General features: G+C 45.1%; 1 protein-coding gene across 6 annotated transcripts in view; it reads left to right on the forward strand.

Moving 5' to 3' along the window:
• OXR1 (oxidation resistance 1) overlaps positions 1-23,945 on the forward strand; it is a 1,752,159-nt gene that overhangs the window by 1,026,408 nt on the left and 701,806 nt on the right. For 2 of the 6 annotated variants that reach the window (XM_069220608.1, XM_069220611.1), the window contains exon 1: positions 17,619-17,910. The exons of the other annotated variants lie outside the window; for them this stretch is intronic. In XM_069220608.1, coding sequence (XP_069076709.1) covers positions 17,658-17,910 — 253 coding nt within the window. In that variant the 5' untranslated portion in view covers positions 17,619-17,657. Of the gene's footprint in view, positions 1-17,618; positions 17,911-23,945 lie in introns of those variants that run through there. 6 annotated transcript variants of the gene reach the window in all.

Here is a 23,945-nt window from a genome sequence, read left to right on the forward strand (position 1 = left end):
GTTTCCGCCATGGTCATAATTTCATATTGATTACCGCCGGCCGTTGGTGGTATTACCGCCACTTTATCACCAACCGCCAGGGTTGTAATGAGGGCCACAGTGTCCAGTCATGACAACTGTATTGTCAGGCACTGCATGGAATTCACAAGAACTCTACCTTTTCCACTGGTTGGGGATCCCCTCACCCCCATCCTCATGCCCCCCAAAGAATATGCGCTAGCCTCTTATTCAGAAATTGTATGTTTTAGTTGGATGTTTTAGTTTTCACTGCTTCTCCTGTGAGGTCCGTTTACGCAGTCAGTAAACTCTCTTGGAAAAAGTCCTTCACTTGTACCTTCCTGTGAGCCTGAAAGGCACCGAAGAAGACTCCGCCCCTTCGATTGGATGCCAGCAGCAAAGGTGACCTACTTCCTCCCTGTGCGTCAGTGGTACCTTTGCTGCTAACCCACGCCTGCACCTGCTAATGAGCGGAGGTGACTGCTCTCTGCAGCTCTTTAAATAGCAGGCACTGCCGGTTTCTGACAACCAGCACTTCTTGATTATTTTAAAGGGATAGTATACACACAGCTATGCAGGACAGCAGCACCATCAATGTGAACATACCAACATGTTATGCCTTCTGTGGAAAAGGCAGAACAGCAACAAGAAGGAAACGACATGCATCCGAGACATGCCTCATCACACTTTCCGAACAAAACATTCGAACCTCAGCACAGCCACAGAATAGGAGAGCATGCCACGAACACTTACCTCGCACAGCCACAGAACAGGAAGAGCGTGCCACAAACACTGACCTCGCACAGCCGCAAAACAGGAAGAGCATGCCACAAACACTCGCCTCTGTGCAGCCACAGCACAGGAAGAATGTGCCACAAACACTTACCTCGCACAACCGCAGAACAGGAAGAGTGTGCCACAAACACTTACTTCATTCAGCACAGGGCCGGCTTTAGCACTGGTGGTGCCCTGTGCAACAGTCATTTTTGGCGCCCCCACCCCATGACCACCTCCTCGGATTCCCTCACTACCACCCGGCAAATGTGTCCCTCATCTCTCCATAGCCCCCCTTTCACATACACTTGTTTGTAAAGAGCTTGTTAAAGCTGGTTTTACTAATCCACTCACTATCCACATAAAATATATTTCTGTTCTTTGCAGCAGGTAATTAGCCATCTACGCTACTTTATGACAAGTCAAAGCTGCTGCTAGACAAAACTCCCATCTCTCTCCCTAGCAGGAACACTAATCAAAGGAGGTATCGTGACATTTTAATTCCTTCCTGAAGGCTCGATGCACAAGCAACTTTTCAGTAGGTGCTTAAAATTGCAAGTTTCATAAGTTATTGCCAAACACAGCGCCCCCCGCCACACACACCGCGAGATTTCAGCACCCCCCTATCCAGGTCAGCGCCTGGTGCGGCCACACCGCTCGCACGGCCCTAAAGCCAGCCCTGCTTCAGCACAGCCACAGGACAGAAAGAGCATGCCACAAACACTTACCTCGCACAGCCACATGATAGAAAGAGCATGCCACAAACACATACTTCAGCACAGCCACAGGACAGAAAGAGCATACCACAAACACTTACTTCACAGCACAGCCACAGAACTGGAAGAGCATGCCACAGACATTTACCTCGGCACAGTTACAGAACAGGAAGAGCATGCCACAAACCATTACCTAAGCACATCCAGAGAACAGGAATAGCATGCCACAAACATTTACCTCGGCACAGCCACAGAATAGTAAGAGTGTGCCACAGACACGTACCTCGGCACACAACAGGAATAGCGTGCCACAAACACCTCACTGCAGAACAGGAAGAGCGTGCCACAAACACTTACCTCACCACAGAACAGGAAGAGCGTGCCACAAACACTTACCTCACCACAGAACAGGAAGAGAGTGCCACAAACACTTACCTCGCCACAGAACAGGAAGAGAGTGTCACAAGCATTTACCTCGGCACAGAACAGCAAGAGTATGCCACACACACTTACCTCGGCACAGAACAGGAAGAGTGTGCCACACACACTTACCTCGGCACTGAACATGAAGAGCATGTCACAAACATTTACGTCGGCATAGCCACAGAACTGGAAGAGCATGCCACAAACACCTCGTTAGGGAGCCAAATATTATGCCATAGAGACTCACCTCAACAAAGCCACACAGCAAAATAACAAAGGCATAGAAACCCACCCCATCCCAGTCAAGATGCAGAAATAGCATCTCATAGAAACGCACCTGAAGTCAGTGAAAGAGCAGTAATAACATGCCATAGAAACTCATTTTAGCATTCAACAGCTATAGAGCTGAACTAACATACCACAGTAACTCAGCACAGCCACATAGCCTAAAAAACATGACGTACAACTCACCCCAAATCAGCCATAGAATAGAGCTGAAACCATGGCGTAGACCCACAAGCCAAAAAATGGGAACAATACAGTTTGGAGCCTTCTTCACCCACGCCAACAAATATATTTACTACACAAACTCAACTCAAGGCAAAAAAAGCCTCCTTGAACATTGAAAATACTCTGAAAGCAGCAAGGCAAGAATGAACCATGGAGATTTAATGTAGAGACATTGACATGAAGGAAATTAAACAACTAATTTCCAGGTGATATTTGAAAACATTGATAATACTTTTGAAGTGGAACATGGGGATAATTTCGCAGAAACACTTTACCATCAATAACAAGACAAAAAACATTGAATGTGCAGCCTTGAGTGTATGCTTGAAGGGCTCATCTTTGTACCTTATAAAGATAATAAATCCATGAGTCAAACAAGTGTAGAGCAAGCTCTATAAAGAGAAACACGAGCAAACATTTTTGCATACTTATGAGCAAAATAATATTAAAGATTCTAGTTCACAGTCACATTTCACATAATGGTGATTCTTTAATCCCCAAACTCTGAAGTACAGGTCACATGTTCACTTTACCTACTATGATCAGCAAAAACGGGCAAAACAAAAATAGGGTGGGGGGTTAATATTTGAACACTGACTTACTAAAAACATTTAAGTCAATCGGGCACCTACGACTAAAATTGTGCTACTGGAAGATGGAGTAGCAGTCAGGGTGACGTCACAGGCAAACCTCAAATTAATCTGCTCAACCCTCTTGTAGCTTGGCACAGAGCAGTCAGACGTAACTCAGAGGCATGTAGCGTTACGCAGCACCTTAAACAGTAATAAAGTGAAACACAACACAAGAAAACTCCTACACCAATTTAGAAAAATAAAGTACATTTTAATAAATAATTTAAGACCAAAACAACAAAAGTACAATCAGCAGAACCAGAGATATGCAGTTTTAAAGATTTAAGTGAAGATAGTGCCAGAAAGCACAAAGTAGCAACGAATTCAAAAGTTCAGACCAACCGCAATGGAGATCAGGCCAGATACAGGGACCCATTTAGGCCCGCTGAACAAGAGTACCTTGAATTCTGGTTGTGAAGAGTTGCGGAGTCCCATGTCGAGGGTGCGTTGAGCAGACAGGGCAATGCAAGGTCTGGGTCAGAGATGTGTGACGCAACGTTGGTTCTGAGGAGCTGCGAGGATGTGATGAGAAGTCCTGCATAATAGTCAAGGAGGCTGTCGACAAGGAGGTATGCAATGCAAAATCGTTCTTTCAAGATGCTTTGCTGACTGACTGGTTCCAAAGAAGCTACGGGGCTTGCAATCATCATCCTGCATCATCAGCAAGGCTGCCGTTGAGGAGAGGCCTGAAATGCGAGGACCTGTGTGGGGGATGCATCACACAGCAGTGGTTCTGATGAGGCTGTGGGCTCAGAGGGCAATGCAAAGTCCTGGCGCTGGGCGAGTCCGCCCAGCAGAGGTGATGCATTTTTTCTGTTTGAGATTGTGCTGTGCAGCAGAGGAGATGCATGGGGTCTCCTGGGTCCACAGATGGGCTGGCAGAGCACCTTAGGAGGCACTTACAAGAGTCCAGGACTGGGGTGACACTACTTGGCAGGGTAGTACAGATAGTCCTGGTTCTGGGTTCAAGGTTGTTGTAATCCTGTTATGCCCTTGAGGCTTCTGATCGGGTGGTTGGCCAACTACCATTGGAGTCACTCCGGGGTCCTGAGATTAGAGTTGCAAATCCAGTCCTTCTCATCGCGGCAAGTGGGTAGCAAGGCAGTAGTCCAGTACAGTGACATTTTTGAAGTGGGATAAGCTTCCAGAGGATTCCACACCCCTCACCTCCACCTTTCCCCCACAGATGTGCTTGGAATTTCCCTACTCCTTGCCCTGGTCCCAAATGGTCTGGGATCACAATAAACTAGTGTCAACCCCTTTGTGAGAGTGCCCAGACAAGGCCTTTGTGATGTGCAAGTGTGGTAGGTGACAGCTCCTCTCCCTCGCTAACTCATAGTGGCATAACCTGCCAACACCTAGCTACCCTTTGTCTCATTGTCAGAATTGTGATTAAAAGTCTGACTTTACCATTGAAGTAGGCTTTATTACAATTCGTTGGACACCAAATTCGACCTGTCTACCTACTCCCAGTTGAAAGTTACAGTTTATTAAATGTTAGAAGGTAACTCCAATGTTATCCTATCCTGCAGTAGTGAAAAACAACTCTAAGAGATCTTGTAGTGGTCTTTTTGTTGTGTTATTACTTAACGTAGATAAGGAGTTGGTGAGGGTTAGAGGTACATAGTGCTAACTACATGCAGATGAAGTGAATTAAAACTACCTTTTGGTGTGCTTATTCTGAATTTTATTCTGGTGCCTCCAAGGGATAGAACAAGAACAGTGAAGGGAAGTCAACAAGGGATCTCCCGTAGAGAAAAAAGGTCAACATGTTTCTGGCCTTGCTTGGACCAATTATTGGATTCTGGGGCATTCTTCAGGGCCATTAATCAAAGTCATTCTGTCATGAATATTTATGTGCATAGGTACAAACTTGCTAGTTGTGTTGTAAGAGGATGCAGGGACCATTTATAGCTCTGCCATCTAAGCTGTCTTTCTGTAGGCCTGAGAAGGAGCCAAGTGTCATATTTTTATAGGGTAGAACGACAGTGCATTCCACATACAGAGTTGTGGGCCACTCACTGTGTCAGGTGCACCATCACCAACCTAAATACAAGTTTTTACATATGCATGATGCATCCCCGACAGACCTTCGCATTACAAGCCCTTGTCGATGGCATCCTCAACGATTATGCAGGACTTCCTATTGCAAGCACCATTGATGGCTTCATTAGAACCTCCACTGGCTTATGCATCTGCAACGCAGAACCTCACATCACAGCCCACAGCTTTTCAGAACTGCTGCTGCTTGACACATCCTTGAAGCGGGACCACACAACGTTCCGCAACCAGGATTTAAAGGTACTTAGTTCAGGGGGCCTAGCTTGGTCCATGTATCCAGCCCATTCTGCATTGAAGTCGGCCTGAACCTGTGATTTTGTTCTGGTCCGGCGCGACCAAATAACCACAGTTGGTGCTTTGTTCTTTTAACCACTATTTTTTACATAATTTTTTATAATTACATATCACCGGTTCTACTTATTTGATTTGTCTCATGTTGGTGTTATATAATTTATTAAATTTTACTCTAAGGTGTTTCTTAATAGACCTGTGAAAGGGGTGCTGAGTACAGAGCAGAGCTGGCAGAGAAGGTTGGGAGGTCAAGTGATTGCGGGAAGGAAGGTGCTGCCCTTTTCTGGTGGCACTTCCCTGTAGACATGCACTTGCCACAATGGCCCGTGTGTCTATTTCTAGATCTGACTGCACCCGTTTCTTTATGCAGGCGGCCCCAGAGACTTTTTTCATGGTTTAATTGTATTGGTCCATCTCAGGAGAATCGATTCACCAGCATGTCTTGATGTTATCCAGCCAACAGTTTTAGATGAGACAGGGAATGATCAAGAATATTTGACAGCAAAGCCGGGAATATAAATTAATTGAGGAAGCTGAGATCTAATTGTTGAATGGCAGATTTGTAATGCACAGAGCAGGCATAGACGTAGTGTAAAAGTGCAGTACAAGTAGTAATAGTCTCCATAAAATAAAAGCATATGAGTTGTTAATGTGTAAGACACAGATAACGCGGATGGCTTGTCTATAATCATAAAATGCTAACAGTAAACTTCCAAACCAGCTTCTGAACCAACCACAGTCAACATCAGGCTGTAATATAATACCATATTTGTAAATGTAATCGCCATTCTCAATGAGTGTAATGCCAAAACATTTCTCAACCAGTAAAAGTCATATTATCACGTGGGACATAGAAAAATTCTTCTTACATTTATAAATATCAGGAAAAGTGCATGTAAGAGTGGCAGTTCAGTTGGGCAGAGGGCAATAACGTAAGGGATCCTTACAAGGGATATTGGGCTGAAGTATCTAGGAGCACAAGCTTTAGGAGGGTGATAACCACTGAGGCCATGGCTCGAAGCAAAAAAAACACCCTTCCCACTTACAGACCCACAAACCAACAGCAGACCATCTCTGACACCAACAAAAAGTCTGCCGTAGGAGGCAGAGCTTCGCTGCTTGGTGTAGAGGGCCTGGGATCAGCGTAAGTGGGAAAGGACGTAAGCTATTTAGGAGATCAGGTGCTGGAGAGTGCTCAAATTAAATTTACTTTTGAAATCACTTGATGGTGGAATGTGGAGGTGTGAAACAGTTGTGATACAAAACATGATGGCAGAAGAGTGTGTCAAAGCAAGGGTATCCAAGAGCCTTATCAGCCTAGCCTAGATCTTGTGTCATAGAAGCAACTCCTCCTAGCACAACCCAACTTGACAGAACTGTAGAGTGCACTATAGGCAGGATTTTTATTGTACCTGGAGTTTCTTGAAAGTGAGGAGCTGCACATAGGGCGGAATGCTGTGCTGAGTCCCAGGGAGACCAGAAAGTGTGGTGTGATGGGGAGTGTGTGACGGGCTGTTGCAAGGGGTAATGAAATGTGACAGTATACTGTGCAGGTGTCTTTTAGGTACACATCACACCACACTGTCAAAAGCTAGGTGAAGTCTGAGGTGCTCGTGTTCCAAAATCAGCTACTTACTAACTATGGAACATCTCGCCCCACATGTACAGGAGAAACTGTAAGAAATAAAGATGTCTGCTTCCCCACTCGCCCGGCATAGCTCACAGAGATCACTGTACAGGTATTTATCTCCACACGTGGGTCACAGACTTTTACCAAACTTCCAACTGAAGGTACGCTCCACCAATCTTCAACTCCACGGTGAGTCAGAAAGCAATATCAGGTCTCCAGCAGCACGTCCCAGTCGTTCCCCTATAGCTGCAATGCGTTAGGCGGGCTCTGGACTATAGGTGCCCACAGTTCACCAGTCAGCGGTCAGTATGCAGAGTACAGAAAGGTCCGCCTCATGGAATCCACCGAAGTTTGCTATACACTTCTCATGCAACATGGATAATGCGTCTGCGAGTTTCAAGCATAGCTTAAATGTCTGGGGAAACCTCTCCCATCAGTATTCATATATTGGTGCATTAGTAGTTACTTAAACATTTTAGTTATTTGTGTTTTTAAGCTAATGGCAACATATATTTATTAATATAATGTAAAAATTACAGGAACTGTAAAACAGGAAAAGTGGTGGTGCTGACTCACACAGTGTATATACTAAATGTAATACCAACAGAACGACAAAAAGCGACTTAAAGCACCTGAAACAACTAAATGAAAATCGCTGCTGCCTAAAATAGCATCCAATCACACCACAGGTTTGTTCTGATTCAGTGGCGGCCGGAAGCTTTGGGAGGGGGGCGGGCGGGGCACACACACACACACACACACACACACACAAACACACACACACACACAGACTCATTCTTTCACACACAGACGCACGCACGCACGCCCATCCATTAACAACACTCATTCCATTCAAACATGCACGCACGCACCAAACATTCATTTTACAAGATCACACACATTCATTCTTTCACACACGCACGCACGCACATCCATTAACAACACTCATTCCATTCAAACATGCACGCACGCACCAAACATTAATTTTACAAGATCACACACATTCATTCTTTCACACACACACGCACATCCATTAACAACATTCATAACACTCAAACATGCACGCGCGCACCAAACATTCAATGTAAAACATAACACACATACATACACACACACACACTTACCTTTAGCCTCCAGGTCCCAGGAGGGTTGGGACTGCTGCTTTCCCACATTGGCTGACCTGAGGGAAGGAAGGCAGCAGTCCCAGCCTCGTCACAGAGTGGGATGGGTCAGTGAGACTGCTGACCCCACCCCACTCTGTGACGAAGTGTCACTGATTGACACTCGCCCTGGGCGCTTCAGGGCTTAAACCTGAAGCGCCCAGGGAGAGTGTCAATGGGTGACGCTTTCCTCGTCACCCAGGGGAGGGCCTCGAGGCACCTTTGCTGGGCCGAGGAGGTCACGCCCATAGGAGCTGTGAACTCCTCAGCCCAGCAAAGTTCAGCTCAGGTAGCCAGGAGTCTGCGCAAATCGCACATGTCTGCTCCTGGCTGCCTGACCTGAACATGAAGAGTGTCTGTCAGGCTGACCTTTGTTCAGCCTGACAGACACTCTTCATGGGGTGGGGGGGCGTGGCCCCTCAGCCCTAAAGGACGGGCCGCCACTGTTCTGATTCCTGATCGTTTTATTTGAACTGAGAGATTAATATTCTTTTCTGCGCTTGTCACCGTTAGCTTCCGTCCCCAGTACCCAGTGACCTGCACCACCTGCTGGCTAAGCTCAAGTACTTCAGGAAAAAGCTTCAGGCTATCACCACTGATGCAGAAGCCACAGGATAAAGTCCTGCTTGATCTGAGAAGGCATTAGTGTTTACCCTAGTACAATACTTATGGCTCTGTGTGGTTTTGGCAGGGGCATTGCTTCAGGCGTGGGGAGGGTGTCACACCCCATAATAAATGTATTTTGTGATAAATAGTTGGGTGCAGGTACTTTCAGTCGAGTATAGTGAGGCGTCTGGCGGATTTCACAAGGAATTTGTAAACACACAGTCAAAAACGGACACACGCTGTCTCCCTCACCGTGTTTGGAAAGACTTAAAAAATGTTGGTTATTTCACAAAGTAATGTCTGCGAGTCTTTTGAATCAGTCTCTACAAAAGAGGGCTTTTCTCCACTTTCATCCTGACTTCAAGTTAAGTACTAATGCAGTGGGCAGTAATTTCAGTAGCCAACATATTGCAGGTTCAGTCTCCAAGGGCCCCTGTCTCCATCCTTGAAAACAATTAAATACCACATGAGCTTACCTTATCTTTAAGAGGGTACATTGGGCAAATCTATTACATTTTGCCCACTTTAGAATCTTCATGCTATAACTCGAAGGAAGATTTGTGGCATTCTCCGTGACAAAACTAAACGTATCACTCAGGATATCAGGAACTTGTCACTGTGGCAGAGGGAACCAGGCCTGGCTGGAGAGCTCGCCGATAGGGGCATGGACCATACCTGAGACTTTCAAGGTAGTTTCATGATCCTGACAAGTCCAACATGACAAAACACAAAAGATATGCAGTTCAGTGGCATGCACCACATTTTATGTTGTGCAACAAGCATGTGTTGAATTGACCTCTGCTATTTACATGGCCTAATAGTATTTTGCGGAATCTGGCCGCCCTGCCACATATCTCTGGGATTTCTCATTTACCATTTTTATTGTGTTTGGTAACAGAAGATTTGTCTGCACAAGTAGTGTTTTGGTGCCACTACGTGTTACATTAGTAACATAAACATTATTGCGTTCCAGCCGGCAGGGCACTTTATAAATTAATGTGAAATTGTGTCTAGTCAGATTTCTCGGTGTTGATCCGTCAAAATATATATATATGTGTGTGCCATGTTGCACCTTCTAGATTACATAGTGGCGGTCGCCACTAGGTAATTCTAGTTAGGACCTAGTTTCTATAGAAAAAGTGATTTTTTGTTTTGCTGATAACGTTTGCCTCGTTCGATGAATCGTCATGAAATTTTCCAAAGAAAGAACAGAGGTCACTTCAGTTGCTGTTTGAAAAGTTTCAGGGTGATCCATCAGTAGGGGCCGAGAAAAAGCTGGGGTCCAAAAACACATTTCCCCCATTCATTTTCCATAGATATTTTGAAAAGCAATAGTGCTGAAACCACTGGACGGAATTACACCAAATTTGACAGAAAGGCAGCTCTTGGTCCAGAAAGAGGCCTGTTTGTTATATGGTGTAAATCCATTCAGTAGTTATTTAGTTATTAAATGACAACCAAATTTGTATATATGAGGACATGGATCCTCCTTGGATCTTCCTTAGATCCTCCTTGTATCCTCTGTGGATTCGGAGGAAAAGCAATGCCCTGATTGGCTGCCCACAACCTGCCAGAAAAGTTGAGGCCTCCATTTTGTTTCTCGCATTGCCCGGAGAGGAGGGAAAAAAACTGTGTAAAAACATATAAGGGGTCATAACACAGGTATCCTGACCCCATAGGAGTCATGGGCAAAAAATTGCCCTTTTTTCAGCCAATCCATGGTTGCAAGGATCCTCCTCAGATCCTCCTCTGATTCTGGGGAAAAGCTAGGCCCTGATTGGTTTGCTGCAACCTGACATAAATATTAACATGTGTGTTTAAAAAAACCATAGAAATTCACTGAAAAAAACAAAAGTTAGAGGGACATTATAGTTAGGTTGAAGTTTTACCTATGAAAAAACCATAGAAATTCAGGAGTTATACTTATAGTTATACTTATCTGAATAAACTATAACTCATGCCGTAAAATAACTTTAGGTCACGAGTTATAGTTTCTTAACATAAGTATAAGTATAAGTATAACAGCTGAATTTCTATGTTTTTGTATGGGTAAAACGGCAATCTAACTATAACGTCCCTGAAACCTTTGTTTTTTTCAGTGAATATATATAGTGATTATATATATATATGTATATATATATATATATATGTGTGTGTGTACCATGTGCATAGTTGCTGCTAGGTTACAGTTTAAGAAACAGTTTCCCTAGGTTCTTTACTATAATGTATATCTCTATGAGGTGTGATGTTAGAGTGTTATCAAAGTCATCTACATGTCTTTATTGCTCTCCTGTATGCATCATCTGACTAAGATGATTTTTTGACTTCGGAAGGGAGCCAGTTGTGTGAAGAGAGAATTATTTTGTTGCTGTGACTCCAGTATGCCAGCTTAATGACTGTGGTGTCATATTGTATTCATGGGAGTGCTCGGAGGTCTGTCAAACATGTTCTATTGGAGTCAAGAAATGTATATTTGTATCTGGGCCGGTGTGTTGTGGGTTGTTTTAACTGGTAACTAGTAACCGGTGACAGCCAGCTCTAAAAAATGACCTGGCTATGTTGTATGTATGTGAAATTATCTATCTTATGTCTTGTGTTGGGTGGTGTATTTCATGCATCATGCTAGTAAGTCCAGTTCAGACCCTCATGATAGTTGGCCATATTGCATATCGAGACTATGTTCAATCTCATTAACATGACCGGTCTAATTTAGTGTGTTGGGTATTTGCGTGTGGTGTATCTTTGTGTCAAATATATTGGGAGCTCTTTCGTAGTCCTATATATAGCATATTACACTTTGCAGGATGTTTGCTATAACATATGACCCAATTTTTTTTAAATGAATATATGTGAAGCATATAATGGTGGTAGGTGTTTTTTTAACCTAAAGCTATCCAATTATATGTAATTTCCAAGCAGTGGTAATGTATGCATTATGCTGTTGTTCGGGTTGGGTGTTGGGATGTCGTATGGGAGTGTTGCAAACAAAACAAACACTGTCAAGGGTAAGTACTGAGTTAAAATTTTATTATTTTTTCATAATGTAATTTGGAACAGCACAGTTGATTCAGTGCGCGCAATTCGATTATCACATCTAATCACATTAATACGTTAACTTTTTTTGTTTTGCATTAAAATTTTAATATGAAGAGGTGAAAAATTGGTTGATGAAACGTTTATCAGTCTCCAAGGGCTGAAGCCAGCTGTTGAAATACAAACGGTTTTAAATCCTACAAACATACAACTCATAGTGTGATAGATGAATAGCAAGAACAGAACAGTGGAGTCAAGACCCATTTTATAATTTCAGGCAGATTCTAAGAAACAATCTGGATCAACTGTGGCACTGAAAAGTGCATGTGTAAGTATAAACAACTTAGCCCTGCCCTACCTCTTGTACCCAGGACAAAGACGTGGCCTCCAAGGGTCAGAAGATTGACATCCTGTTGAAACTACAGGGATACAACACAATTCAAGAGATATTTCCTGTAAATGCCCAACTGACCAGTTCCAAATAGATCTTCCCTGCACACTTCTGTTGGCCTCTGCTGGAGTGAGTTGTGACCCTCAAGTGCTGTTATTGGTTACTGTGTTGGATAGCATGTGAGAAAAGGAGTATTCCCATCTCAAGTAATAATCACAGTCCTTGTCACTAAAGTCAGTAAATAAAAATGAGCTCAACCCACTAGTTGCTATTGCACAAAGCAGACAAACATCAGGTCACAGGTTGTAATTCTAGCAGGGCTGACTGAGCTTTCTGAGACAAATTGAACTAGTAGCAGTGAGAGGGAAAAGCAGTGTATAATATGTACACTACTGCAACAGAATTCAGTGTGCTGTGAAGCCTGTACACAAATATTATTGTTAAGAAAAGTGCAAGGTATAACAGTAGAACAGATAAAAACAATTAGAAAAAACAAACCAGAGTCACAAGAGACAAGAGGATGGAAAAGTAAACACTTCTGTCAGGTAAAAGAATACAGGAGAAGAGTAAAGTGCTGACCACTCATTGTGTTGGTGGATATATAGAGAAATGGGGGGTTGAAGAAGATATGTTGGAAAGCCTCAAAGAGGCAAAACCCAAGGCTATATTTGGAATGTGTGAACTTGTGGGAATACAACATGAAAATACCTTATGGTGTTTGTAGCAAGGTGGCAGTATTATGTGGTATGCCTGTGGGGGGTGGGGGGGTCTTACAATTGTAATACTAACACATTACCCAGAAGTGGACCTCAGCTTCACACCGGTAAACCTTAGCTCAGTCCTGGTAGAGTGACAGAGAGCAGTCAGGCTACCTACAGGAACACGTGTAAAGCATCTCACAACACCCAAATGGACGATAAGTAATTGACACGAATTGAAAGAAATCCAACACCAATTTAGAAAAATAAAGCAGATTTTTATCTTAATTCAGACACCAAAACGAACTTTGTATCTTGCATACAACCAGTGTTGTGGATATTTAAATCATTTAAAAATAGTTGCTCTTTTAGTTCTCAAACGGATACCATTGAAGTAAATGGGGGGAAAAGCACAGCATGCAATCGGTCACTTTCGTGTTCTGAGTTCTGTGGAACCCACATGGTGTTAAGTTCTTGTGGTCCCTAGACCAAGCCTCAACAGACAGTACCTTGTTACCTTGCCCAGGGAGTCTGGATGCAGAGGTGATTATTGTATGTGAATTGTGCAGAATTAATCAACTCCACATTCAATTATTCCATAGTGCCTCACCTGGGTGCAAATAACAATCATACAGAAAAAACAACAGAACAAAAGTGGGCAAAAAATTAGCTGGAAACCAGAGAAGCCTCACCTTAGAAACAAGAAGGAGAAAAAGACCAGTTTCTTGCAGTTCTCTTCTGTGATGCAGCAATCCATTTTCTCCCCAGAAATGATAGCAGGATTATCAGAAAAAAAGTAAATGTATTGTTTACTGTCCTGTTCACTTATGCACTTTTTGTATTTTTCAGATCAAAAAAGACATTTTATTAAAAATCTACATTGTGTCCTAAATTACCTTTTTGATGGGGCCTCTCTGGGATCTATTTGGGCAGTGATTAAGTAGACGTGGGCGAGCCAACAAATTAACAGGTAGAGCCAGCTAAGAGCCGAGCCAAATGTCTGACTAGGATTAACATGGGAAAGCTTTGACATTAGTAGGGCACATTATAGCACTGCACTGAGAAGTACTTATTAAAAGTGATAATTTTGTACAACTGGTAGTCTGAACTCACATATTCAAAAGTGTTTTCATACACAATAATGAAGAAAAGGAGTTTTTGTGAAATAAAATATTTGTCTACGATCACACAATTTAAGCAGAGAAGTCACAATTTATCTAGGTTTTCTCAATTCACTCTGTTCAAATCAGCCAGTAAATCAGTATTTATTTGGCTTTCCTTATCTTAAGAATTTGTTATTACCTCTTGGTGCATTCTTCTGCAGTACTGAAAATATAGCACAAACTCGACCCCAAGGTATTGGAGCGCTTTACATGAGCAATATTTGCATTGTTTATAGGCATGGGGTGACTTAGGCCCTCATTTCGACTTCAGCGGTCTTTTCACAAGACCGCTGAAGCTGCGGGTGCCAGAAGACCCCAGTGTTGGCTGTCCGAAGACCGCCACATTATGAGTTATGACGGATTTCCGCTTGTTTACCGTTGGAAATCCAACACTGTGGGCCTGGCCGATGGCAGAAGAGAGGCATATCCACTGCCAGCACTACCGTGCGAGTGAGTAGGTGTGTGTATTGGGATGCATGCGAGTGGGGGTGCAGGTGTGCAAGTTTACGAGTGAGTGGGGGTGTCTGTGTGTATGCTTGCGACTGAGTGGGGGTGTCTGTGCTTATGCATGCGGTCAGGTGGGGGTGTTTGTATGGAAGTGTGCGGATGGGGTGTGAATGTATGCATGCGTGTAGGGGTGGAGGTGTGAATGAATGCAGAGGGGGGATGTGTATGTGTGAGTGGGGGGTGTGTGTATGTCAGTGTGAGAGCTGGTGGGGGTGTTAGTAGGGATGTGTGTGGTGTCTGCCTGTGTGTATGAATGCGGGGGTAGGAGGTGTCTGTGTGTGCATTTGTGAATGCGTGTATGCCGAGGAGGTCTTGTATGTGTGCATGAGTGCGTGTAAGTTTGTGTGAATGCAGAGGGGGAAAAGGGTGTCTGAGTGCATGTCTGCGAGTGAATGGGTGTATCTGAGTGCGTGTTTGAGTGCAAGTGTGTGGGGATCATGGAAGCGAATGCGTGGGTGAGTGGGGGTGTGTGTATGTAGGTGTGTGGTCATGTGGTGGGTGTCTAATGCCGACAGGAATGGAGATTCCTGTCGCAGGGTGCACGACCACCAGCATTTTCGTGGTGGTGCAACCACCAGGAAAATGCTGGCAGTCTGCCGAGTCGTAATACCGATGGCGGTATTACGGCTACCGCCAGGCCAGAGGTGCTCACCTCTGGCCTGGCAGTACCGGCAGTGTTTCAGCAGTTTGGCTTTGGCCAAACTGCCAAAGTCGAAATATGAGGGCCTAAGTGATTTGCCCAGAATCACATGATGTGGAGGTGATGCCTGAGACTCGAACCTGATTGCAGGGTTCAATAGTCAGCAACTCCGGGCTAACATCACAGACGGAGAGAGCCAGAAGCCAAACGGAATCTGGGGTTCGCTATGGGCTCAAGGTTCCAACAGGACCTCGAGCTGAGCTAGAGTCAGGGTTCAGGCTCGAGCCTGGCTCGAACGTTCAGTGGCTGGCCCACTTCTGTGACCAAGTTATTGATGTGTATGCGCGAATTACATTAGACTTCTGTCATGTAGGCCTGGAGAAATTTCACTATAGTTCTTTTAATATTGCTTTAAGGGAAGTGTTTAGTCAGTATTATTATAGACTGTATTTATTTCTTGGATTTCTGCTTTGTAGTTCTTGTAATTAAGCGGAACATTAAAATGAAATTACTTTTCAGAGACGGTGCCTGGGGCATCTGTTCGCTGCTGCGCTGTCGTTGTGTTGTCCCTTCCTTTCTGAAGCGCCAACGACTTTGTTTTGTCCAAGTCCTGCATCGACTTCCCAGCCGATAAATCCATGAGCTACTTTTATGTGCGAGAAGGGTGTTCGCAAATATTAACCTAGACATTTATTTAGTTACGATTGATGGAGAGAAAATGTTGCAATTAAAGTTAATGAGCTCGTGCTTTCCGAGAGAAAACACACGAGAGTGCAGACTGACTGTATGAATTGTTTAGTTGAACACTGAATTCAATGGAATCCATTGGCCCAATGTGTCCTCGAGCACTGCCTCGCCAACGAGGGGGCCCACTGCAGAGCAGACTAGTTCTTAGTAACATTTCACATGATCACTTAGCGTTGGATGTGGTCCATTTCATTCTCTCACGAGATAGACAATGAGTGCATTGGCAACTGTGTAATAAAACAGCAAAATACAATTTGTTTCGGTTGCATCTCTACGAATTTTATCCAAAGAAATAATTAAATTAATTTAAAGCACCGAAAATTATTCTAACTAAAACAGCTGCCAAATTGTTTATGTTGATCTGAAATACTCCTTTCTTTGAATATTGAGAGCACGTAATAATGCTCCTTGGTTTTTTAAGCAAAAATAGTGTACCAGTTACACATCAGACAATAAAAAATTCAAAGTCACAGCATGTTACAGTCACGGAGTAATCCCCTAGAGTTTGGTCTGTGCTTAATTTGCAAAAAATAAGGAGCAGATTTAAGATAAGTGGCACTGCACCCAGTGTGTCCCTTAGCGCCCCCTACCGCCACCATGTGTGCGCCGTATTTTTAAATACGGCGCACCATGGCGCAGGGTAGGGGGCAATTGCGTCATTTTTTTATGCTATTGTTGTACTCTGTAGAGTACATAGGGGGCCATTATGAATAACGGAAGCCCCCTTTTAACCTCAGCTCTGAGCAGGCGTTAAAAGTGCCGAAAAAAATGGTCCAAGGAAATGTCTTAGAATTTGTTGCGCCATTTTTTCGCCCCCTCTAACAGGGTAACACCCCCCTTGCATACATTGTGCCTGGCGCAGGCATAATGTGGTGCAGGGGTTTACAAAGTGGCACAATGCATGCATTGCACCACTTTGTAAATATGGCGCGGGGAAAATGTCACTTTAGTGCCTCCTTAATATTAAAAAAATGACACTATGGTGGTGCTAAGTTGTCAGTAGGGGCTCTTAAATATGCCCCCAAGTGCTTGGACCCAAGTATTGAATGTTGGGTTACCAAGTACTAGATTGCATAGTCTTGGTTCCATACCATGCCTCTTTAATCCACCACTAGTTGCTCCCTGCCTCTTTGTAGCACTTGTGTAGGTTCTTTTTCATCGCTGCTTGCGCCGTTCATCACTAATTTTCAGTCTTTTCTTTTTGCTTCTGTCCCCCTTGTGTTTTTCTCTCTCTTACTCTGCATCACATTTTTTTGAGGAAAAATAAGTGTTAACCCCCAAAAATGAATACCGGCGGGCCAGCTACAATTAAGCATCTTCTCCAACAAAAATACTTCAAGCTGGTTTAAAAATTACCATACACATTAGGAAGGTAAAAAAATTGGAACTCCCATACCCAAACTCTTTGCTTGCTCACTTCACAGCCCCCCATCACCCAGTCCAACTAAACTAAAGACAAACTCCAACAGGAACACACATTACCTCATCACTCCTTCCCTCAGTTCCTTTCATTACATTCATAAGGCAATCCTGCCTCACCAGACACTTATCACGTGACCCCTCACCTGAAAATAAAAAGGCCCTCCCCGCCAATCCTTCCATTCTTTTTTGTCTTACCAGACGAGTCAGCCGTGTGCGGTGCTGCGGCTGCTTTCTGCTTTTCTTGTTTGGAGTCTCCATGTTGTGGTTTACCAGTCGGGCACTGCAGGCCCGGTCTGATCATCATTTTAGCATTCGGGACACACTGGTTGGAGGGCAACGTGGTGTGATCTTCTCCCACATTCCTCTTTGTGCCAGTAGATGGTGTTTGCCGGCTCGAGGTGGCTGGGGCTGTGCTTCCGGGTCGTGGGCGTTCTTGGTTGCTGCGCTTGCTGGTGGAAGTTACTGCGGTGCCTGTAGACGCGTGGCTCCTCCTCTGCCTGCTGCACACAGTAAGGGCCTTGGGGGGAGGTCTTTTTCTTTTTTTTTATTGTTTCCTGCATGTTTGGCCTGCTGCTTTGGTCATTCTGTACTTGGTTGGTGTCTTGGATGCCTGCATGTTTGGTGTCTTTTGGGAGCTCTTCGGTGGATTGAAGCTTTCACTTAGTCTATCAGCGCCTGCCATGTTGGACCTTGTCATCTTTGCTCCCTATTTAGGGGGGACATTAGTTACCTGATGGTGGGGAAAAGTGCTGTTGACAGGTGGTATCACATTTCATTGCAATACCAATGGCATGCCAGTACAATACTATCCATTGTATTCGGCCATATCTCACACTGTCTGGGGATGGTGTGCACTTCATGTGCTTTACTGCTCTACAGGTTGATTACTGCTGTTGTGCCAGTGCAGGGTCACAGGTCAGTGCCAGGATGCACTGTGGCTTTTGCTTCCCTTGATGCTGCGCCAACATTCGATGTGGTCTCTTGTGTCAGACACTGTGCCTGGCATATGGCTGGAAGCGGATGAGCTTCTGGGCTTTCACTTGGCAGCAGGAGTCCTGGCTATGGTTTTGCCTGCTGTGTCCTGGGCTTTGGTGGATGGGCTGCAGTCAGGGGTATGTGGCTGTTTCTCTTCCGGGGGAAGGGTTACTTCTGTGGCTGGTGGTTCCTCTGAAAGAAGTTCTGAGCCGGACATCCCCTCCTCTTCTGCGGGGCACTATGTGCATAGGGTGGTGGTTCCAGTTATTCTGCAGCACATTCGGGGGGGGGTTGGGTTTTTCTCCTTTTTTCTTTGCGGACTGGTGATGTAGCCTATTCCCTCCATTTGTTCAGCCTCTTGTCTTTGCGTTGCCTTTTCATGGCTGTCTTACGGCCTTCATTACTTGGGTGTGGAGGGTATTGGACTGCTCCTCGGTTCCCAGGTTTTTTGCAGCAGCAGTTCTCTCTGGTGGGTGGAGTGGACTCTCTGCTGCACCTCGTTCGGTACGGTGCGGTGTTGGCTAATCTTTTTGGTCGCTCGCCCATTGCTCCTGGGTTCTGTTCCCCTTTACATTGCTGTAGGACATGGGGGTGGTCGGCACCTTGAAGTATGCTTTTTCCACTGCTATTCTGATTTGACGGCCGGGGGTTTCTTACGCTTCTACGGCTCAGTCTCTTGTTTCTGTTTTTGTGGCATGGGCTTCTGATATTCAGGATGGATCCGTCTGTTCTGTTTTCTGGTGCATGTGGTGCTGGTGGCACTGTTTTTGGTGCTTGTATTTTTGGATGTGTTGGTGGCCATGGCACTTGGTCCATGGTGTTGGCAATGCGTGGTCTCGGGAGGAGGGATTGGGAGGCTGCCTATTCTGTCGCTTCTTCTTTGTTGTTTATCCTTTTGTCAGCAAGTTGCTGCTTAGGGGTCAGTTGGATTCTATGGTTCCTGTGTATTAAAGGTTCGGTTGCCTGCTCTGCCTTACATGAAGGGCGCCTTTTTAGGGTTGAGCCTGCGTTGCATGCGCTCACGCATGCGTATCGCAGCGAGACGCTTTATGGTTTAGAAAAGGGCTCGGAGCCCTGTCGATGTCATATCAGTGTTTTTCATTGGTTAGTGGGCTTGCCTATTAACATCTGCTTGCTTCCATTAGTCGAAGGCATTCATACGTCATGCCTTTTCCGATGGCTAGCCCTCCTCGAGCGCATCGACCAAGTACAGAAAACATGTGAGGCTCGCTGTTTTCCGTCGGGCTCGTGGACTACTTTTTCTCTAATTTACTAGCGCGATTTCGCTTGGCAGAAGTTGAGCGCTTTACACAGTTAAATGCACTTTTTCGGCTTACGTACATAAATGCACTTTTGCCGATAGCATTGTAAACTCCTAACCCGACTTTGCACCTATCAGCTCGAACATGAGCAAACGCGAGACCCGTTGCATTGCAAATGCTTGTTCTTTTCCTCGCTTCTGATTTCAGCCTTCTTTTTCTTCCTCCTATTTTCGTTCCTCCCAGATGGGTCATCAGCCATTTTTCAGCCTGTTGGTGTCTGCTCCGGCCCCGGAGCCTTTCTGCCTCAGCAGTTGTTGTGGGACCCCTCCAAGTGGAGGTCCTGCCAATTGGGGGCCATGGGCTTCCATTCAGGTTGGGCATTGACTCTCTCCTGGCGAGGCTGTTGTATTGGCTCTGCCAGTCTGCCATCCGAGTTGGGTGCCTTGCTCCTGTCCCGGGGGTCCAGTGCGGAGGCAAGCTTTTTGGGCCCGAGTTCCTGCCCTTTCTGTGTTCTGTGCTTTTTGCCCGGTGCCAGGGCGAGTTAGGTGTTGCAGATCTTTTTCAATTTTGTTTTTGGTGCTGAGGATGTCTGGCAAATTTGGGCCTGTTCTGGATCCATGAGGTTGGACAAGGGGATCGGGTCTGTACCTTTCTGAAGGTCCCCTTCCTGGCTGTATTTCCTATCTTCAGCGCCATCTTCTTTCTGCCGTCTTTCGCTCTTCATGCCCGCACCCATCTTGGTGTCTTCCTTCCTCCCTACCTGGCCTCGTGGCTGGTTTGTGCTCCTTCCAGGCTCTGGGCCCTGGTGCACGCAGGAGGTTCTGTCCCTTTTGAGGAGGTTTTCTTATAACTCTGGGTCTGTCCACTCGTTTTTGGGTGTCTCTGTCTGTTTCTTGGGGCAGGTTTTCATGCTTTTGGTCACTTTGCCGGTTGTGAGGGTGGCTTTGATCGGGTTCCACTTGGTGGCTCTTTTGGCCTGGCCTGTTCTGTCAGATGTTCTTTGGCTGCCGGTTCTGGGGGATTTGGCTGTGGCTATGTTTTTGATCCCTTGTGCTCGCTATCACTTGCACTGACTGATGTCTCTCGTCTTGGCTCTTTGTTCCTCTGGGGGGGCATCCCCTTTAATTTCCGATTCCTGTCTCTCGCCAGGTCCGTGGGCCCTGGGTTTGTGGCTGTAGGAGGTGTTTCAGAGGAAGGTCTTCCTCTCTCCCTTCCCCCTCCCAGGATTCTACCACCCGATGTCGGTCTGTCTTGAGGGGGAGGTGTGGGGGACGGCAGGTTGGGGTGCATAGGGTCTGAGGTTCTTGGTCCCAGTTTCGGCCTTGGTTCCTCGCCAGGGTGGCTGTTTTGCTCTACACGTCCATTGTTACAGCCTTGGCTTTTGTGTGCAGGCAGGAGGGGTACCAGGTCTCTGTCTCTGGCACAGTTTGCACCCAGGTTGTTTCACCAGGCGGTGTATCGTCTGTTGGCTCTCTCTGTGATTCGCTTCAGGTGGGTATCCTTTGCTCTGGCAGCCAATCTCTGCAGCATGCTTCTGTCACTGATCGCTTTTTCTCTTCCTCTGGGGGTGCTTACCGGGATTCCAGTTCTGTGGGGCTTCCCTGCTGTTGTCCTGTTTGCCAGTTCCGCTTGTGACAGTGTACTTCTTTGGTTCTTTATCAATGTGCGGAATGAGGAGGCGTCCGTTCGGTTGTGTGCCCCAGCTTGGCCTCATTCCTTGTGGTTTCCGCTTCTGGTGGTATTGTGGCAGGGGCTGGTTTGTATGTTGCCACTGGTTCCTTCTCGTTCGTTCCCTGTGTTGCTGGCGGTGGTTTCATTCAGGATCATGTTTGCGGCCTGGAGGTTGGATGGTTCAACATGCTGCCTCAAGGGGTTCTGGCCAGTTTTGCTCCCTCTCTGCAGGCTGTGGTGTTCCTCTACTTATTTCTCCTATTGTGTTAGTGCTCCTTCAGTAGATGGTGTTGGTGTCTTGTTCTATGTCCTAGTGTTTCCACTGCATGGGGCTTATTTGGGTTGTGGGTTTCTAAGCTTTCATGGGCTGCTCTTGTGGTCTTTGGGTGTTCTTGGTCTCCTCTGCCTGATCCTGCCAGTTTGGTGGGTCATTTGTTTCTGGGCTTTCCTTGCTGTGATCTACTGGGCTACCCCTGGTCTTCCCCTTTGGTTTATGCCTCCGATTCTCGCATTGTTCAAGGTTTTGCCCTGGATCTGGTGTTTGGGACTGCGGTGTTGCCGCCTGTGGTTTCTATCTAAGGGTCCATGGCTGTTTTATTTGTGTTTATTTTCTTTCAGTTTGTGCATGGCGTTTTGGTTGTCGCTTTGTACATCTCATGATTGTAATGAAGGGAAGTGAGGGAAGGGATGATGAGGTAATGCTTCAATTACTTACCTGGTAATTGCATTACTCTGACTCCTCTTCCTCCCTCATGTGCCAGGCCACCCAAAAGTTTCTTTTTGGGGTTGTGTCAGGTTGCATGGTATACATAGGAGGATTGGGGGAATGGAGTGGTGAGCCTTTTTATTTTCAGGTGAGGGGTCACTTGATAAGTGTCTAGTGGGGCAGGATTGCCTCATGATTGTAATGAACAGAAGCAAGGTAAGATGACTCAGAGTAATGGAATTACCAGGTAAGTAATTGAAACATTTTACATTAAGCCTTTCTGCCCTCCCCTGTACACTCTCTGCGCCCATCCCTGGTGCCACAACTATAAATGTCACCTCTGGTGGTTTGTTTTTTTCAACAGAACCACTTTTTAATGCTTGATTTTTTTTCTAAAGGTGAAGTATTGTGAAATGCATTTTCTGTGCTTCAAATTAGATAACATGAAAGATATCAACTTTTTTTTACTAATACCTTGATGTTGACTAGGTTTTTTAACCAAAACGGCTGAATGGAACCAAAACTTTTACTAACCAGCTTTAGAAAACAAACAGACCATTCTGTGGTACATAAGTGTTCACTATAGAAACACAAATATGTTTAATATGTTCATATTTTGGTGCAGTTACGTGTGTAGTAGTATCGGTTTATTGAATGGATTGTGGAACATTGGAAAGGACTACAGTCCAGTAACCACAGTTGCCTGGTGAATGATTGAGGTTATTAGAGGTCTGTGTTCGGGTCTGCTTAGAAATACCCTAGGCTGAGTTAAAAGTCAGCAGTGGATTTGAAGGTGTATGTGATGGTGCCGTTATTGAATTGCTCCATCAATGAGAGTAAATTTAATAGCTTCTAATCCGGGGATATGACGTTCTGGAGATGGGAACGCCTATCTTGAGCAAGCGGCCCCTAGACTGGGTGGTTTTGCACTTGAAGATAAACAGGAGTTTTTTCTGTGGCAGTTTTAAGGAGGATGTACTTGTTGAGTTGGGACAGTTTGTAAGTTACGTTTCTTTACTTTTTCCTCTGGATATCTGCATGAAAGATCATTATGTGATAATTTTTTAATATCCAGTGGGCTCATTCTTTAGAGGAGTATAAAGTGAGTAGTTATTTAATTGCAAGAACACCGTGCATCACCTTAAAGCACTTAGGGCATTTCTTTGTTAATTATGTGGGCAGATACCATGGAAGTAGTTATGAACTCCAATACAAGTTAATGGGAAGCACTTCCCAGAAAGTAAAGTAATCAACTGGACCCAAAATTAATTTTGCACAGGTTTTGCCCGATTCTGGTGAGTTTGCCCTTGTCATTTACCATCTGCTTCGAGCAGGTGGTGCATGGCAGCAGAAGGCCGGTGCAGGGTCGTGGGCGGGAGTGGAGGGTAGGGAGGCAGTCTATGGCTATGCCATGCCGTGCTCTCCTCGTGATACTGGAGGGTGTGGGTGAGGAGTTGAAGGGGGGGAGGGTTGTCTATATACCCGCTCTCAACCCCTGGACCTCTTCTGCCATGGTTTACAGGCTGCACGCGCCAGTCTGGTGTTTCTGGATCCAGTAATTTCAAGTCCAGAAACACCACACAACTGGTAGTTGCCCAGAGCAGTTTCCCCAACACGTAGTCTACTTCAGAATATGGAACCTTACGTGAATTAATACAGTGCAGTGTGGAGTTTTAAATCCTACTTATGCTGACCAAATTTGTTTTAGTTTTCTTATATTTTATTATCACTATTGGATCTACATTGTTTAGATTTATTTCAGTTCTAATTATATGAATAGGCACGTTGTAACTTTAACACCGACACAGCAAACTATTTAACCTTGAGGTTCCCTCACACAGAACAATAGTACTTTTAATCCTGAGACATAGAAGGGTCAATGACTTTTGTAGATTCGCCCATTTGTGCAAATGTTTGATTTAAATTGACA

Source organism: Pleurodeles waltl, chromosome 2_2, assembly GCF_031143425.1.
Source record: "Pleurodeles waltl isolate 20211129_DDA chromosome 2_2, aPleWal1.hap1.20221129, whole genome shotgun sequence".
In the NCBI taxonomy this organism is placed as follows: Eukaryota; Metazoa; Chordata; class Amphibia; order Caudata; family Salamandridae; genus Pleurodeles; species Pleurodeles waltl.